Source organism: Barbatula barbatula (assembly GCF_947034865.1).
Source record: "Barbatula barbatula genome assembly, chromosome: 15".
Taxonomy (NCBI): Eukaryota; Metazoa; Chordata; class Actinopteri; order Cypriniformes; family Nemacheilidae; genus Barbatula; species Barbatula barbatula.
In genome coordinates, this window is record NC_136778.1 from 4,640,396 (window position 1) to 4,658,221 (window position 17,826).

The 17,826-nt window shown below is 38.7% G+C and overlaps 2 protein-coding genes across 7 annotated transcripts; both read left to right on the forward strand.

Annotated features, from left to right (window-relative positions):
- Positions 1–2,271: 2,271 nt before the first annotated feature.
- Positions 2,272–4,472, forward strand: hddc2 (HD domain containing 2). The gene is made up of 6 exons (XM_079475500.1): positions 2,272–2,440; positions 2,514–2,635; positions 3,188–3,290; positions 3,370–3,438; positions 3,526–3,664; positions 3,747–4,472. Exons 1-6 carry the CDS (start codon positions 2,396–2,398, stop codon positions 3,884–3,886), a joined length of 618 nt encoding a protein of 205 aa, XP_079331626.1. The 5' UTR covers positions 2,272–2,395; the 3' UTR covers positions 3,887–4,472.
- A 2,276-nt stretch (positions 4,473–6,748) lies between these two features.
- On the forward strand, positions 6,749–16,406 carry dnajc5ga (DnaJ (Hsp40) homolog, subfamily C, member 5 gamma a). 6 transcript variants are annotated; one of them, XM_079475167.1, is made up of 7 exons: positions 6,759–6,907; positions 10,600–10,733; positions 10,881–11,094; positions 11,674–11,833; positions 12,965–13,047; positions 14,436–14,470; positions 15,733–16,406. In XM_079475167.1, the coding sequence occupies exons 2-5, from the start codon at positions 10,609–10,611 to the stop codon at positions 13,042–13,044; spliced, it is 579 nt and encodes a 192-aa protein (XP_079331293.1). In that variant the 5' UTR covers positions 6,759–6,907; positions 10,600–10,608; the 3' UTR covers positions 13,045–13,047; positions 14,436–14,470; positions 15,733–16,406. The 6 variants fall into 6 exon arrangements, with proteins under 6 accessions (XP_079331291.1, XP_079331294.1, XP_079331293.1 ...); XM_079475169.1 differs by having other exon boundaries at positions 14,439–14,470; XM_079475170.1 differs by having other exon boundaries at positions 6,777–6,907; positions 10,603–10,733.
- Positions 16,407–17,826: the final 1,420 nt, after the last annotated feature.

Sequence of the window (17,826 nt, forward strand, 5' to 3'; positions counted from 1 at the left end):
CCTCTGAAGACCCCACGTGCCCTCTGTAAACGTCCCCCTGAACCGCTGACAGACGGCGGCTCATTCTCACGAGAAACCGACGCTTGTGTCCCACTCTCCTCGTCCGAGCGATTTAGGGGTTATTCACACAACTTCCACAGATCTGTAAAATCCCCTACTAGAGTTCCCAGAGCATTTTTAGCTTCTGTTTCTAATATTAGACCCCCGGGGTCAACTGAGATCAAAGGTCAGTCGAATGCTTTAAATGTAATTCAACCGGTTATATATAGAGGAAGTGGCAATTAGTGAGAAGAGCAGTTGTGTATCTTTCTGCAGTCAGCTGTGTGTCTATTTTCTGAGCTAGAGGACGTGAGGAAGGAACATTGTGTTTCCTGTAAATAAAGAGAGGACCGTGGCTATCATGTACTTCCTTTTCTGACACTCGGCACAACTACGTGTTAAAAGATGTGTCCCCTGCTAGCGAGGGGTCTTTTGGTCTTAAAGGTATGAAGCATTTCAAATTACATTCCTGAAGCGTTACTCTGAAACATGTTCTATCTTGAATCGAATACCACTTAAAGAGAGACATTTGCTTTTCAGCCCTGGAGCAGATCATCATCTGTCAATCAAAAGCTTGGACACACCCACTAATTTACCTAGGATGCTTTTAAACAGTATGACAATGAGTTCATATAAGAACTATTGGTAAACGAGGATGTCACAGTTCCATGTATGGGCTGAAATATTCAAATCCCGAGTATGTTTCCATGAAAGCCAATAGAAGGTATCCCCATGATGAGCAAAATATCCACGGCACATCCTTCCTGGTGGATGTTGAAGAAGTGATAACCAGAACACACAGTGGCAGGATGTGTTGTCTACACACTCTACAAATAGAGTGAACTCCAGGAAATAGTGTCATGAGAAAAAGCGATGACATAAGTAAAGGAAGACACATCACAGAATCGCAGCTAAATCTGTTGTCTCACAAGCTAAAAATAAACGTTCTGCGCAAGGAAGACACACAGATTCTGTAAATAGTGAGTCAGCTGTCTCGAAGACAACATTGCCTGAAGACCCTCACGCGCAGCTTATCTGTGTCCTATGAAATTTAAAATCATTGTGGTATTCGAATCAAAATACACAACAAAATACCAGGCACTGATAACTCACTTTTAAAGGATTACAGCCTCACAACAAAACGTTTATTAAATTAACCTTGAATCTGTTTTGGATGTCTGAGGAATGTAAGAACAAGGTTGAAAACGTGGTGAAGGGGCGATTGTCAAGCCCACTCACTTTTAAAAAACAATGTAGACAATGTGCGTGTCAAGGCCAAAACATGAGGGATGAGTAATTTTATATTGGTTACAAAATGGTTAAAATTATTAAAGGATTTGAGAAGCACATGACCTTATTTCATTATATTAGTATTTACGTATTTGTATTATATACGTTTGTAACAAATCCTTAAAGGGATACTTTACCCAAAAATTCTGTCAACATTTACTCACCTTCATGTTTTTTTTAAATCTGTATGCATTTCTTTGTTCTGATGAACACAGAGAAAGATATTTGGATGAATGCTTACAACCACACAGATTTAGCCCCCCATATCGTAGGAGAATATACAATGGTGGTCAAAAGTACTCCGGAACTGTTTGCTGTCCCACATTCTTCAAAATGTCTTCTTTTGTGTTCAGCAAAAAGATAACGTTATTTTTCCTACTACGGGAGTCAATGGGGGGCAAGATCTGTTTGGTTACAAGCACTCTTCCAAATATCTTTCTCTGTGTTCATCAGAACAAAGACATTTATACAGATTTGGAACAACTCGAAGGTGAGAAAATGATGACAGAATTTTACAACATTTTCGGGTGAAGGAAATTGCTTTAGTTAGTTTATTCCTTTACGAATAATAACCAAGGTTTTACCATGAATAAAACAACAACTAAAACATGGTTGGCCATCGTATGTGTGTAAAACATATGGTGTATAAATAACAATTAATAAAAAACATGGTTACATCAATTTTACAAAACCACTATCAATTTAGTAAAAGATGTAAAATGTAATAACCATGTTTTTTGGGCAAAGTAATTACCATTTGTGTCATGTTTTACAATAAAAATAAGGACTTAATTACGAGTATTGTATTGAGACCGTACCATAGTAAAATTGTCCTTAGGCTACTATAGTTTTATTAAAAAATACCACAGTTCACTGTATGTTTACTGTAATAGATCAATGGTTAATTTAACGCAATATTTGTCTTGTGAGGTAAGCGCTTGTATTCTATTGTCATCTAGCGGCGTGTACGTGTCATTACATTATCGTTACGTCACCGCCGGGCAGTTTTACTTCCGGGTCGCTGATGTCGGCGCACAGTGGGCGCACTAGCCGTTGCACTTAAGTAATGGACAACATGTTACAATTCATGAAACTTGTTGGACAGCTAAAAGTAAGTAAAACCTGTATGAATATCTATTGTAAAGTGGCTACCCTTGTCACGATAACGTGTGCATGTGTTACAGCGCATACCAAGAACAGGATGGGTGTACAGTAATGTCAAACAGCCTGAAAGTGTGTCCGATCACATGTACAGAATGTCAATGATGGCCTTAACAATAAAAGATGTCAGTGTCAATAAAGAAAGGTACGTGTTGTGTTGAAAACAAATCAAGGTACACTTGTGCTGTCTATATAGTGCAGTTCATTTTGATGCATTCATATTAACCCAAGCCATGCATACGAGTCAAAGGTTTGGGCATATTTGATAAAATACCTTTAATTTAGAGTTTTCATCTTAAATGTTACTTTTTTCATATAAAATGGAAATACTGCCCATGTGTGAGTTCATGGACATATTTATGCTGTTATATTAAGAGGGTGCAAAGTTTACAGAGCTGCAATGCAAGCAGTATAGTAGCTAGTTTTAAGGCACAATATATATAAGTAGTGAAGATTATGCAGTTTGATGTCCACAAAGCTGTCATTTTTGGTGATTTGATGTGTTCGACATAAAATCAATCTACATCTTGTAAAGAAAATTCTGTGAAAAATACTCTTGACATCTTTAATATTGACTGAGTAAGGTCGTGATTGAGATCAATGTAAAATTAATTGTTGACATCAAACTTTGACGCTTGTTATCCAGAGATCCAGAGACTTAGCCTGGTTCAGAATTGATCTGAGCTTCTCTTTGCAGAATCATTAAGATGGCTTTAGTTCATGATTTGGCGGAGAGCATTGTGGGGGATATAGCTCCAGCAGACAATGTTAGCAAAGAAGAGAAGCACAGAAGGGAGAAGGTGCTGTGGTTTGTTAATGTTACCCTTAAAATTGAAATATTTTTTTTGTATGCAATGAAACATTGAACATCTCTCTTAGGAAGCAATGGAGCACATCTCAGGACTTTTAGAAGATGGCTTGCGTAAAGAAGTTTACGAACTATGGGAGGTCAGGATGTACTCTTTAAAAAAGCAACTACTTTGGGTTTCACTGTGTGAATTTTGCAATAAAAAAACTGGTTTGCATTGCTCACAGGAGTATGAGAATCAGACTAGTTCGGAGGCCAAACTGGTGAAGGAGTTAGACCAGCTCGAAATGCTACTACAAGCTCATGAATACGAAGAGTTGGAGGGGAAACCTGGAAGACTTCAGGAGTTCTTCACCTCAACTGAAGGTTTGAGGAAATCTGAGTCCAGCTAACTATACAATTCTACAAGACAAATTATACGATATATTTTGTTTCCTTTTGACCACAGGCAGGTTTCATCACCCAGAGGTGGTGGGTCTTTTAAAGAGTCTAAATGAGGAGAGAGCTCACCACATAGCTGCCAAAGGACAAAATGATGCAGAAAAGAGTGCTGAAACAAAGTCTCACACCCCAACAACATCCTCATGACCTCACTTCATTTCAAGTTCTGAAGCTACCTCTATACTATATCTGCACACAGGAGTGTTTATTTGTTTGGATATGCTGTATTGTAAGTCTCTAAATATGATCCTGTTTCACTGTACTGAAATGTGGTTATAGCCTTTTTCAAATATTTGACAGCTTCATGAGTATTGACATTTGTAATTTTATTGATAAAATGCCATCTTTGTATTAAAACCAAATGCTTATGTAGCATGTTATCTTGTGTCAACAGTTTCTGGTTGCATTAAAAAGATTGTTCAACAAAAGTGGAAAAAAAAGCTAATTTAGTTTTTCATCCACACACGTTCCAGGTCCTTTTGACTGAATTTGCTGTACAACACAAAACACAGAAAAACTACAACCAACAATATTATTGTAAATACAATGAAAGTGAATGGTTGAACAGGAAATGTACTGTAAGCACTAAACTCATTTTGCAATAGCTAGAACACTTTACGTATTTGTCTTGCTCGTGTGAGCGAATATGCGGTTAATTGGCCAAAAGAGCCATTCAGTCGTGTTTATCTTAAAGTCCCAGTGAAATAAAAATAGACAATTCTTATTTTTCATGAAATATTGCAGTATAGTAAATTCTTATTTTTCATGAAATATTGCAGTAAAGTAAATATGTTATCAATGTGGGTCATTTTCTATTTAAAAATGAATGTACCCTCATAATCTTAAATTACAATCTGAAAATGCACTTCTGCCCTGAAATGACCATCCATCTCAAATGACGCAAATTAGTCGGTTTAGCTGGAGCATCAGTTAATTCCGGTCACTGCTGTAAATTTTTATATAAATGTTTTGTTTATGTATGACGGTATATTATTTCCATTAAAAAGCCAGTGAATGGTGTTTGGTGCAGTCAAGTGTGCTGCTTGGTTCTGTTCAAGCAGCACACTTACTATGAGCTTTCCTGTAGCTCAGTGGTAAAAGGATTGCGTCAACAACGCAAGGTGGGTTCGATCCCAGGGGATTGCAGATACAAATGTAAAGAATAATGTTATGAACTATGTAAGTCATCTGCCAAATGCCTAAATGTAAATGTTCAGCTGCTTGGAGTACGAAGATGTTTCCATGATTCCAAACAAAGTTCGGTTTCAGTGACCCGTACCATAAATGTAGCTGAACAAACTCAGGGTTATAGGATTAGTTTTGGGTTGACAAACCATGGTACCAACATGATCAAGCTTTGTTGGTACCATGAAGCAGCTCATTGAGTTTCTTTGTCATCTCAACCTTTGATCTTGAAGCTAAGATTAGTTCAGTGAGGTCGGTATCTGAAAACCAATCGCGTTCAACATGGTGTTCAACAGGGAGTTCTGTTTGTTTCTCAGGAAATAATTATGCGCAAATATTAGTAACACAAAAATGTATTTCAGCCTGGGAGTAATATGTTTTTGCTGTCTACGCATGAGAGAATATGTGTTCCGCGTGCCCATGCACACTGGATGAAAATATCCTGCCTTATATTAGTTATCATTTAGTTTACCTTATTATTGAGGGCGAAGCACATGATGAAGAGAAACTATCTGTGTGCTCTGACAGAGTTAAAGAGATAAATGTACTTTAGTCTATTCATTATGGCACGTGTGAATGTGAATATTTAAAATTTTTACGTTACTGGAGAGTCTCTGTCATTGTAGGACATTTCACAACTTTCCCCAGAAACTGAAGCTTCTACATCCATAGGTTACAGATGAAATGTGAACAAAATACACTAGAGAAGCTAATTCCAAATAAAGGAGGCTAATAATAAAAACTAAGTAGTCAGTTGAAGTGTACATATAAAAATCTGAGGGTCATCTCAATCATGGCTCTGGTTTGATTGAGGGCTATGTCGAATCGGTTCTGTGGTCAGGATAGCAAAAACCTCCGCTAAAACCTCTGGCATATGTAAGAACCCCTGTCCCCCACGAACAGGCTGTTAAACAGTTCTGTCAAAGAACAATGGGGGGAAGATTGTATTGAAGTTTGAAATTGATCTTTAATCACATATATAATTAATTTAAAGCCTTTAAATGAAAGGGTTTTGTCTTGTTCCCCATTTACCTTCCTAAAACGCACCAACACAACACAGATGCATTAGGGAATGATTTAGGCATTAAATTATTAAAGACGTCTTATACATAGTAAAATGCAGGCCTAATGTATGATACATTACTAAGGTGAATTGTACTTGATTTTATGTGTCATTTTTTTCTTTGTATTTTAATTTTATTACACATTATTTAAAATAACTTGCCATTGTAACGCGCATTGTGAATTAGTTGAGTCACTTAAATGTAAATTTCCTCGCTGCTGATTGGTTCAATCTTGGTGCGAGATCTCTAATCTAGACCATCAAGTTACCATGGCGATGAACACCGATTAAAGCCGAGTTACTTTCATGGTACCTAAAACTCAGGGTTGGCACAAACTAATCCTAAACGTACCCGGCTAGCCACCTAAACCAGCTTCTACAGGCCCCGGGTACTGCGATTGCTTGTTAATCTTGTTCCATTATATCTATGTGATAGATTTGCATTTGTACATATAATCTGAGATCAGTAAATAAAAATGGATACTGCGATTGCGTGTTGACGAACGGGCAAACTGTATAGAAAAAGCTGTCGTTTTGAAAAACCCGTATTCGTGTAGACGGGGCCTTACACCGCTAAAGAAACGTAACCCATAGTTTGCACAGTTCAAAGTCAAAGCATCGATCACGCCCATTAGCATTCAGTAGCGTTAATACATCAAACAAGGAGTCGACTCCCTATATGATTCCACGATTCAATCGTTCCCCACCGCGTTCTACGCATTTACGGGAGTCAACCTTGTTATCGAGTCAAAAGAGTCGACTCCCAACACTCGACCGCGTCCTCGAAGCACTCTACGGGAAGGGTGGACATGCGGCGATAGCAATGAGGATCTGTTCAGAGGCAATCTAAAGACATTACTCGGCTGAATCCTTTATGATTCAGCCACGGTTCCCTTTATCGCATTAGCACGTAGTTCAAGGTGAGTTCTCATCGTCTATATTTATATTTCAAAAATTGAATCGTTAGAGATCCGCGGTCGTGGTTTAGCATGCTAATGCTAAGCGCCTAGTCAGCCGTTTACTTCATCGACAGAAGTAGTTGGCAATGGATAACGAGCATATAAACCCGCCAATAAAGAGTCGGAATCGTTTAATGTGACTGTTACTAACGTAAATATGTTTGATATTTTATTTCGGGCATGCTTAGGTTGACACTTGTTTTCCGTTTGTGTGAATTAGCCGGTCGTGTACATGTTTTCTTTTGTCCAGATTTGTCAACAATCTAGTACGAAGACGAATAAACTCCTTTACTGTTTTAATTTAGCTTTACGCGTTAATTCTAATGAATTTTGTTCATGTACCAAACGGGTCATGGTTAAACAGGGAGAGTGAAAGAAAAGGCAGATTCTGAAGGGAGAGTAATCTGTACTGGATTAGAAGTGGATTATGGGTTTACAAGGACACAGCGCTGTTATAACAGCCAACAAGTGGCATAAACATGATGACTATGATAATACCTCTTAATAATAAGGCTTATCAATGGGCGCGTGACGTCACAGGACTCAGGTGTGTTTGCATGGTGTGAGTGGGTGAGGGAGTTGTTTTCCATTTATTAAAGCTGCCACAACACACGCAATCTCATATTAATCTTGAGTACCTATACAGTAGTATTGCATACTTCATATCTTCGAAGAGTATTTAGTTTGATCACATTTATATAAGATAGAAGCTGTATGATTATTTTTGGGAAGATACGACCTCCTGGGGGGGTTGAAGAACTAAACACAACAGCCTACATCATCGCATTATCCCTGCATTACTATCAGTTCACTAAATCGTGTTGTTTACACAGTGCAGGTACACCCCGAACACAGACATATGACTTAGTTTCACTTACTGCGTGCGGGTCATGTCCAGCATGTTTAAGCACTGGGACGCTCCATCTATCAGTTTCAAACGATCTCCAAATCCACCGTTCATATAACATCCATCACTGAAATGCCGTGCCCACAGGGCAGACGATTTTGACGGTAAGCGGGTCTCGTGCCTCTGCAAGCTTTATTTTTGCCTTGCCGTGCATTCCTGGGAGAATTGCCCAATAAAAGGATTAGGAATCCTGTTACGAAACAGGGATCCAGACTTATAAAAAACATCTCAAAACAAGTTGTAGTGCATCAAGCACAGAAATACTACGTCAAACTCGTTTTTTTGACACGTTGTTGACCCATGTTAAGCATGAGACGCCAGCACGTTTAACATTGTTGGGGTTCATGTGTGTTTTATTGGCTTCTTTGCTTTCGCAGTTTTATTGTTTGTTGGTGATGAGTGTCATTGATTATTTCGTTTCATTGGGATTTATCTATATGGTATCTATAATTTAATATGTCTACCTTTCACTAGTAAGAATTCTATTAGATCGCATGTTTACCTGGTCATTGAGAGGGGAGGTAATGATTTACTGCTGAACCTTGTTTCAAGGTCATTCACAAATATAGCCTCGGGGCATCGTATACATTCCATTAGAGAAGTTATCTCTAGGGGTGTGACGAGACCCTTATCTTATGAGACACGAGAACGACTTTTTAAAGAAATCCTCAATGATGAAATATAAAGGGGAAAATTGTCTTCTAATCATCATAACACAAAATGCTAAAAATGTAGGCTTTATAAAATCTAATTGTACTTTATGAAACGCGTTCAACTTCTATTTGAATGAATTATATTATGCAGCAATGAACAATATGTGAACAATATGTAAACACTGCAAAATGTTTTGTCACAAACTTAAAGGTAGTAATTGCACAGAATTTATGCTTTGTTTTCTGAACAGGCGCAGCTTTTAGTAAAGAGCTGTGGTTGTTTTCTCTATATGCTTTTGCATAGTGCTCAACTGCTAGTCTTCAGCCACTGACTGAACCTTCATAGCCTTCAGAGAAACCGTTAAACTACATCATATCATTTTTTACGCTTACCTTGCACACATGTGAGACAGATGATCTGTTTTTAAATAAAAAAATAAACTTGCCTTGCCTTTTTGAAGAGGTTGCCTGTGAATGTATTTAAAATAACGTAATGTGAAATTGCAATTTCTATACTGTACTTGTGGAAGAGGCAGCTCAGCTGCTGATCAGCCGCGCGCTGCGCGCTCCCAAAGCACTGCTGTCAACGCGAACGCCGTAAACTAGTTGCTAACAAGAGACGTGCGCACGAACGTTGAAATCCGTCTGTCTAAAGCGTGTTTACATAGAAAAACGGTGGGAAAGTAGCAACGTGGGATGGAAAATCACGTTGTCTATGAATGGCCTATGGCTTACATCAGTCACATACTTTGTGGAGTTAGTAGCGTGTTCTGTACAGTAATGAAAACAGGTTTCACCACAATAAAATGTGCACTCACACAAATGCTCCCAACTATATTTAGAGGTCGCACAGATAAAATTAAGGAAGCATATGAGCCAATTGCATAAGGAAATTGTGTTCTCGCTAGACCAGTCGGATGCCGCGATACCTCATCACACCCCTAGTTATAGGGCCATTCTTTGGCTAATAGTAGTGATAGCTGCCCAATGCTCCAGGTGTACGCGTGTTCACGACTTGCTGTGCGTTTGTTCAGTACTCTCTGGATGGGTTACATGCAAAGATCACATTTCAAGTATGGGTCACCATATCTAACAAATGGGTCACTTTCACTTTCTCAACTGTACTATTACTTCGACCTTTGTGCAATGATGTATTTGCTTAATATGAAGCACTTCATCACTGGTGGCTCATTTGTATTAAAAAGAGTTCGTACCCCTTTAGAAAGACTTCACACGTGTTTTTGCCTTCTGAAGACTTTTGAACAAAAGCAATGATGTTTATTGACTAAGAAATGCATTTAATGCTGTTTTCTGGCATCTCCAAAGGTTGACTCTGTGCTTCAACAAAACACCTCTGCCAACTTGAAATAGTCGTTTTTGTGTCAAGTATATACAAGCAGGTGTAATCTGTGATATCAGCTAAACATAATCATCGAAGATCTTGCACAAATACATTATGAAAATATTAAAGTCAGTGTATCGTGGTAGACAATGACATCATATACTCAAGTTTAAACATCTCATTAATGCTTTCTCACTTTAGAAATGATGGCTCATATAAACACTCAAAACCCACAACTGTTGTTTCAACACAAACATGAGATCTGTCTTCTCCACACCTTGTGTACACAGTGTGTTTAAGTGGATTGTGCTTGCTTTCTTTCAGGGTTGGGCCGATAGCATCGACCGTCCATAGCCCATGGCTGAAAGTCATCACGATGTTGTGCCGGTATCGTGATTGAGAAGATGCGTCTGACTTAATATCGGCACAGCTCGCGCATGTATGGAGTAGACAAACGTTACTTAATATCCGTGCAGCTCACGTATGTATAGAAAGTACGCATGTGGGGTGCGACTTTATACATGCATGAGCTGCACGGATATTGAGAAGAGGCGTGTGACTTAATATCTGCGCTGCTCCCGTTTGTACAGTATAGAGAAGACGTGTGTTACTTTATAACTGCGTGCACTACCTGATGTGATCATCCATCGCAATGTTTTACTGTAGACATCGCCCAACCCTACTTTTTTGTGTCAACAATGTGCTGTGTACTTTGAGTAACATTTATTTATCCGTCTTTCCTGAATTTCAGCAGTAAGACATGGCAGAGACCAAGCAGCCCTCTGACAAGCCCCAGAGGAAGATGTCCACCGCAGGGGAGAGTTTATACAAGGTGCTGGGACTGGTGAAAGGGGCTTCAGGAGACGATATAAAAAAATCATACAGGTAAATTAAACGCAGCTGGTACACATCACTTGTCCCTTTTTCTGTACAACAAATGAGGAAATGTCAAACAGTTTACAATGCTTTGGACCAATTCACAAATGAATATCACAGCATTTCATCTGAAAATCGAATCTGCTTGGTCCACAGAAAACTGGCTCTAAAATACCACCCAGACAAAAATCCTGACAACCCTGAAGCTGCAGATAAGTTTAAAGAAATTAACAACGCTAATTCCATCCTCACCGACGAGACCAAGCGCAAGATCTACGATGAATATGGTTCAATGGGCCTCTACGTGTCCGAGCAGTTTGGAGAGGAGAGTGTCAAATATTACTTCCTCATGTCCAAGTGTTGGTTCAAGGTGAGAGAGAATGTTCAACCTCCACGTAACAGAGGTTTTGTTTCTGTCAGGATTACTGCCTATACCAGTAGGCCATAACTGTCATCTTTACTATAACCTCAGCAGTGTGTGCAAGTTTCCATTGTGTCACATCCATTTACGGTTTCGTTGGAAACAAAAAGACCCTTGCTTTCAGTTCTCATGTGAATTAGCACACTTTGTTCTCTTTGAGACACTGCCATTTGAATTTACTTAAGATAATGTGGTCTTTGATCTTCCAGGGACCATTTCCCCGAAAAATACTTTAATGGCAAAGGCACAGCGGCTGAGCCGGAGTAAAAATGCAGCATCATGTTTTGATCTACAAAGTTATAAATAAATGTTGATGTGCATTGTTTTTGGGAATCAATTCCGTCCTGTTGAAGTATGGGAGTAGTGAATTGAGATTTTAACTGTTGTGACCAGTCTAGCTTAGATCGTAGATGGCAGCGGTGTCACGCAAACTTGCCCCATCATCACCGCACAAGCTGCCTGTATTTGTTTACAATGTGCCTTTCTGAGAGTACCATCACTGATCTGAGGTCTGCGTCTCTGCAACAGGCTATGGTCATGTGCTGCACAGTCTTCTCGTGCTGCTGCTGTTGTTGCTGCTGTTGTTTCTGCTGTGGAAAGTGTAAACCACCAGAAGATGATGAGAACTACCAGTACGTGGACCCAGAAGACCTGGAGGCACAGATCAAAGCAGAGCAGGATGGAGGAGGTGAGTCTTAACTCATCTAGTAGTTCCTTGTTGTAGTGCGTTTTAAACCACGCAGGTCAAGTATATATAAAATCATATATATTATATATGGCTGTTATAACTGCCGTTTATGGTTTCTAAATGCATATTCTGAAATGTTTTAAACAATAAATGCTGTTTTCATACAATAAAAGATTCTTGAAAATAATCATTTTTTATTTTAATATAAGTTATTGGCCTAAGCCAAATAGCCACTCCCTGACAGGCCCCTAGCATCTTAGCCGTGTACCGCTCACATTTTCTGCAGTCTAGTTTTCGCAGTTTGTTGAAGTATGATTGATGCAGCTTTGATAGATGATATTTGCTTCCGTCGTGTTGTGGAGTCCTTTAAATATGAGGCCCGTGAAAAAAGCAATTGAGGACGTTTCTCTTGATCTGAGGGAAGATGGTGCATTTGAACTTGAAATTGAAAACTCAAGAGTCACCAATCATCTTCCGATGCTGCTGTACATTTTATATTAAATTGTCTAGAGAGCTGTGTTTTGTTCTGATCAAGTGTTTGAATTAAGTTGAAGATGTGTGCAGTTAGTCTTGTCCTTTTAATAAAGAAGTGAATGAAATGTCAGGTGATTTAGATGTTGACTGACCTCGTACATTTATCTGAAGAGGCGTAATACATTATATCAGTCAGCCGGGAGATTGACTGTTGAACACCTCTTTTCTTCTTGATGCTAATATAGCATTTATATTATTTATGTAGGGCAAAGGGTTTGGTCGATTTTATGCTTGTAAAGTTAGCGCTTAGAAATTCATGACGGCGAAGTGGACAAATTGAGCACATTTTACAGGTTTAAGCCTCTAGTATTGATCAAATCTTCTAGGTAATTGTACTGTGGATGTGATGTTTTATATATATTTCAGGTTAAAATAGTGCCATCTTAATATTTTATGAGTATATTTAAAAAATAATGACTATGTAAGTTTAAGGTGAATTTAAAATGATTTTATAGGAAAAGAAATGAACCGGCCATGCATTTTGTTTTGGGTTTCCTGTTGACCAGCTCAACATTGATCGACAGTCGGGAAATAGTCCATTGCCATTGCATTTTTATGCGAGCTGTAACATGATAATGGTTTCCCTTTACTCGACAGGTGAAACAATAATTATTGTCCAGCCTATATCTAGCCCCGGTCCAGAAATCTCCAGTGAAATTTTACCGGACTCAAAATGACTTGTAAGACCTTTACATTAATTACTCCTGAACCGCACGAGCCGTCAGAACCTGTTCTTGATGTCAAGTACACTAATAACCCCCCCACATTTGTGTTTGTCGTTTTCACTAACCTTTGGATTATAGCATATGCACGGTATTACAGGGGCTTTGAGTTTCCGTCATATGATGTGGTTGTCAATAACCTTTTAAAAAGGTTAAACATTATATGACAACATTGCACATATCACCTCTCACTGACTTGAAAGGGATAGTTCACACAAAAATGTAAATTCTTTCTTCATTACTCGCCTTGTCATTCTTAACCTGTATGACTTTCTTGTGCACAAATGAAGATACTTTGAGAAATGATGGTAACCAAACAACATTGGCCTACATTGACTACCCTTGCATGGACACAAAACCAGAGACATTTTCAAGCTATTCTCTTTTGTGCTCCAGAGGAGAAAGAGTCATATAGGTTTTTAATACCATGAGGGTGAATAAATAAAAAGCAGAATTATTTTTGGGGGTGAACTGTCCCTTCAAGTCTTCAGTGTTTTTCCTATATAGGACTTGAGTTATGTTTGCATTACTGTGCCTGTCCATGAACTTTGCTTTGCATGTGCATGCTTTGGATGTCCATGTTTTGCATGTTGTAAGGGCACGCCTTTTTCCACCTGGCACATTGAACCTTCAGTAGATTTTGGAATTTGTTGACCAGGTAGTGCATTTCTTAGCAATTTAGCCAAACGACACAGAAGCTTTTTCAATGCTACTTTATTTTTAAACAGTTGTGGGAACACACAATAAGCAGAAAAGTACAATCGTGGCTGGTAAACTGTAGTTATCATTTCAGTTTGATCCTATTTATTTCAAATCAATTTTAAATCAAGTTATGACTCCATCATTTTTGACATATACAATAACATTCTCTTAAACCATTTTAGACTAAGTATATCAAGATGCAAAGTAAATTTGTAATTCTTCACTTCAAATATCTACCTTTTAGGGAGGAGTGTAGATCACCCGCCCATAATTCCTTGTTGGTAAAGTCACTTGAGTATCAGAGGATGTTAGAAAGCTGGTGTGAAGCGGGTAAATGGGATTTCTTTTGGGATGGCATGAGCTGTCAGAGCAGGTGAATCTCATTGATATAGATGTAATAAACACGAGCCACCTCGCACGGTGTCACCAACACCATCTGTTCAACAATCTCATCTTCTCACCTTACATCTCCAAACATGCCCTGTCTTATCAACCTCTACACGATACGTGTTTTTTTCCTCTTTAAAAATGATGCTTCTATATGATTTGAGCCATGTACATGGCTTGGTGTGTTGAAATGTTATGAATATAATAAGAAAGCCTCTTTTATTTTATTCCGTGCTGCTCATGGACGTCTCTGTTAGTAGGACGGTGATTTGGCTGAGCTGCATCAGGGGAGGTATGTTCCTCAGGGTACAGCTGTGTTCAGATAAACGTCTTACTCTACATCAGGGGTGTCAAACATACGGCCCGCGGGCCGTATCCGGCCCGATAAGGCGTCCAATACGGCCCGAGGGAAGATTTGAAAAATAATACAAATATGAAATAAAAGTTTATTATTATTTTAATTAATTTAAAGTTTATTAATACAATCAGGTTTTCGCTGCCATATTATGTTTTGTTTTATTAAATTTTTTATTTTATCATTGATCATTTAATTGGGCTTCTGCCGGAACCCCTAACAAGCATGCGCATTCTAAAGCGCCGCCTACATTTCGTCAAGAATTCATCAAGAATCAGTAATGAACATTAACAAGTCCAACCTGCGCTCTCGACTCACAAACAGACAGCTAAATGACATCATGAGATTGATGTGGTTGAAGAAAAGAGATGTCAGGAATTAAAATCAGAATGCAGATGCGATCTAGATCTTTTGTTGTTAAAGGAAATTTCTAGTATATATTTAATGTTCATATCCAAAGTGAAGTTGTACTACTGTACTAATTGTTAAATATGTTAAGGCAGTTTTTCCTATTAGTGAATTATATTGTATAGCTTGTATGGTTCATATTTAATGTGACCGTCTGTACACAAATAGAGTCTGTTGCATTTTTGTCATTACTAGTTTAAAAAGTATCTGACAAAAAATATTCATATTCAAAGGAAAGGGTTTTGATTGCCTTTACCTAAACAAAATAGTTTTTTCAAAGAGGAATAAGAGTGTTATTGAACCGTTCTGAGGATTTATTAAATGCACCTTTTACAGAACAGTATGTCTTTCTAGTTTTTTTGCTAATTCATTTGTAATTTGGTGCAATATGGTTTAAAAAAGGTGATTCGGCCCGCACATTGTCACTTTTCTCTCCATCCGGCCCTTACCCTAAAATGAGTTTGACACCCCTGCTCTACATGCTTCACTATAAAGAACAGAGGCCTGGTGTTTGTTCGTGCAATACGACATGTGTGATAAACCTGCACGTAGCTTTAATCCTCAAAGTCTGATAGGTTAATGCAAAACAGAAGCCAAAAGCGCATGCCTCACTTAATAGTAATAGTGGATGACCGATTTATTGCCTGATATTCAGCCAATCTGTGAATAACTGCTTGCATAAGTATCATATCGGTTTCATAAGCAGTGAATACATATTGTGTAAAAGAATCTTTTGGAGACATGCTGTTCCTCTGCTAATTCTGTCTATGTTGTTTTTTGTTTACTTGTAGGCTCAAGTATCCCTATTTTGATCCAGCCCAGTTCCACCGTCAACACCTCCGAGTCCACACATTTTGCCTCCAGCCAGCCCACGTACACCACCCAGAAGTGAGCCGCACGCCTGCTCATCACCAAAGGGGTCCCTCTCATGGACACTTGAGACCCCCGATGTAGTGTGATGCGCATCATGGCACGGGGGATCTAAACCCCTGCTGCCACGCCATACCCTGATTCTGACCCACTGAAAGCAAGCAGCAGTTTGCCAAAAGACAGAAACCTCTGCCAAGCTCACTTTAACTGTGTGTCCGTTGGTGTGTTTGTCCATCTGTCTGTCTATACCACACATTGATCCAATCACAAATTAATATAGCTGGAAGACTGGTGCCATCGGGCTGCGCTCCAGGAGGGGGTGGGTTTTATTTTGGGGGTTTTCGCTGATTTTATTTTATTCCTGGCTCCGGGTTCGTTTCTGTGTTATACGCATGGATGTGAGTGGAATGTTCACGCGAGTGCATGCCAAACAATAGCAGCATGCCTCTGATATACAGCATTTGAACATATGCGTACACAAGCCCCCCTCCTTATCAAAGATCAAGGAGTCTCAGCTTGCCACTTTCTAATTTTGCTTTTGAAGACGGGAGAATTCAGTTCTGAGGACACCTCAGATGCATTTCGGTCGTCGTGTAAGCGTCGTGTCACAACGCAACTGTAGTGAATTCTCCTGACCAAAGCCATGCAAACGCCTCAACGCCATGCGAACTGAAATGCGACGGTCGTACGTTTCCCTAAAATTAAAACACTTGAAACTGTCGGTGAAAGATGTTTTTCTATGCACTTTTTCTTTCCAGTACTTACATAGGAAACCTTAAATCAGCAATGCCAATGTAGTTGCTTTAGCCTTTACGGCTACTTATCAACCGCATAGGCTACAACGTCTGTTTGTGTGATTTGTTTTAATTTGTTAAATGGGGCTGACATGGGAACAAGCTATTTTGGTGAATGCTTTGCCAAATGGCATATGTTTTCTCTTTGCTGTAAGTTTAACGACAAAATGCAAATATTTTTAACAATCTTATTTATTTTTAATATATCAGCGTTGAGATTAACATGTCATGTTCCGACTGAATGCACTGTGTAAACTTGAAACTGAAAGAGCCTCATGATTTTTGCAATAAGGAAATGCCCACCGTGTTAAATGTGAACGACTCGACGTTAGCTGGGTCACTTTGAGAAACCCTGTAGTGTCAAAACACTAGAGTAAATGCCAAATGTTGTTTTCCTTTAGAGTGTTGTTCTGATAGCAATAGTAAATATTTCCGTGCTAAACTGTAGACTGTTTTGTTCAGTGTGCCAATAGGAATGTGTCATTATTTCAAATAGTTGTACGGTCATGTCAGTTGTTCTTGTCATATTTGCAGGGCATTTTCTTATAGCCAAGTTTTTTTTGTAAGAATGGATGTTGCTTTCAGTTAATAAACTTAATGCAAAAATAGGAAAACGGACATTCATTAGAAAGCAGTGGGATGGGATTGGCTGTCTTTCAGTTATTTTTGGTCTGTGGTACATTTCCATGCTCAATGAATCAATTGATCTCCATTTCTGCAATCTGCATTTTATTTTATTACATGTACATTGTTAGCACTTGTTTAGGGCGCAAACGATAATTCTGATTTAAAGCATATATTGAGTTTTATAATAACTGATGAGGGGGACACTTGCCAGTTATTAGGGATATAACCACAGAACAACGTGATGTGCCCACGGTACGATTACTGCTCCACCATTACTTCCTCCAGTTTTTACTCAACGTTTGATATTTGTTATGCAATCGCACATTTCATCATCTCTTTATATTATTGAATCTGAATAAATTAAATGAATGGGGATTTGTAACAAACTTGTATTTCTGTGATTCTTTCTCACTTGTGTTCCTGCATTGCAAGGTTACATCATTTTATGAGATGCGTATTTAGTAAAGGTTTTAATTAGAAATCAATGGGAGGGTTTGGTGACTCCACACTGCAGCTCCATGTGCTATAGTTGTACTCATAAGCCTGTAATCAGATTATAGTTCTCCCTATAGATGCTCATTAACATCCCTGTCA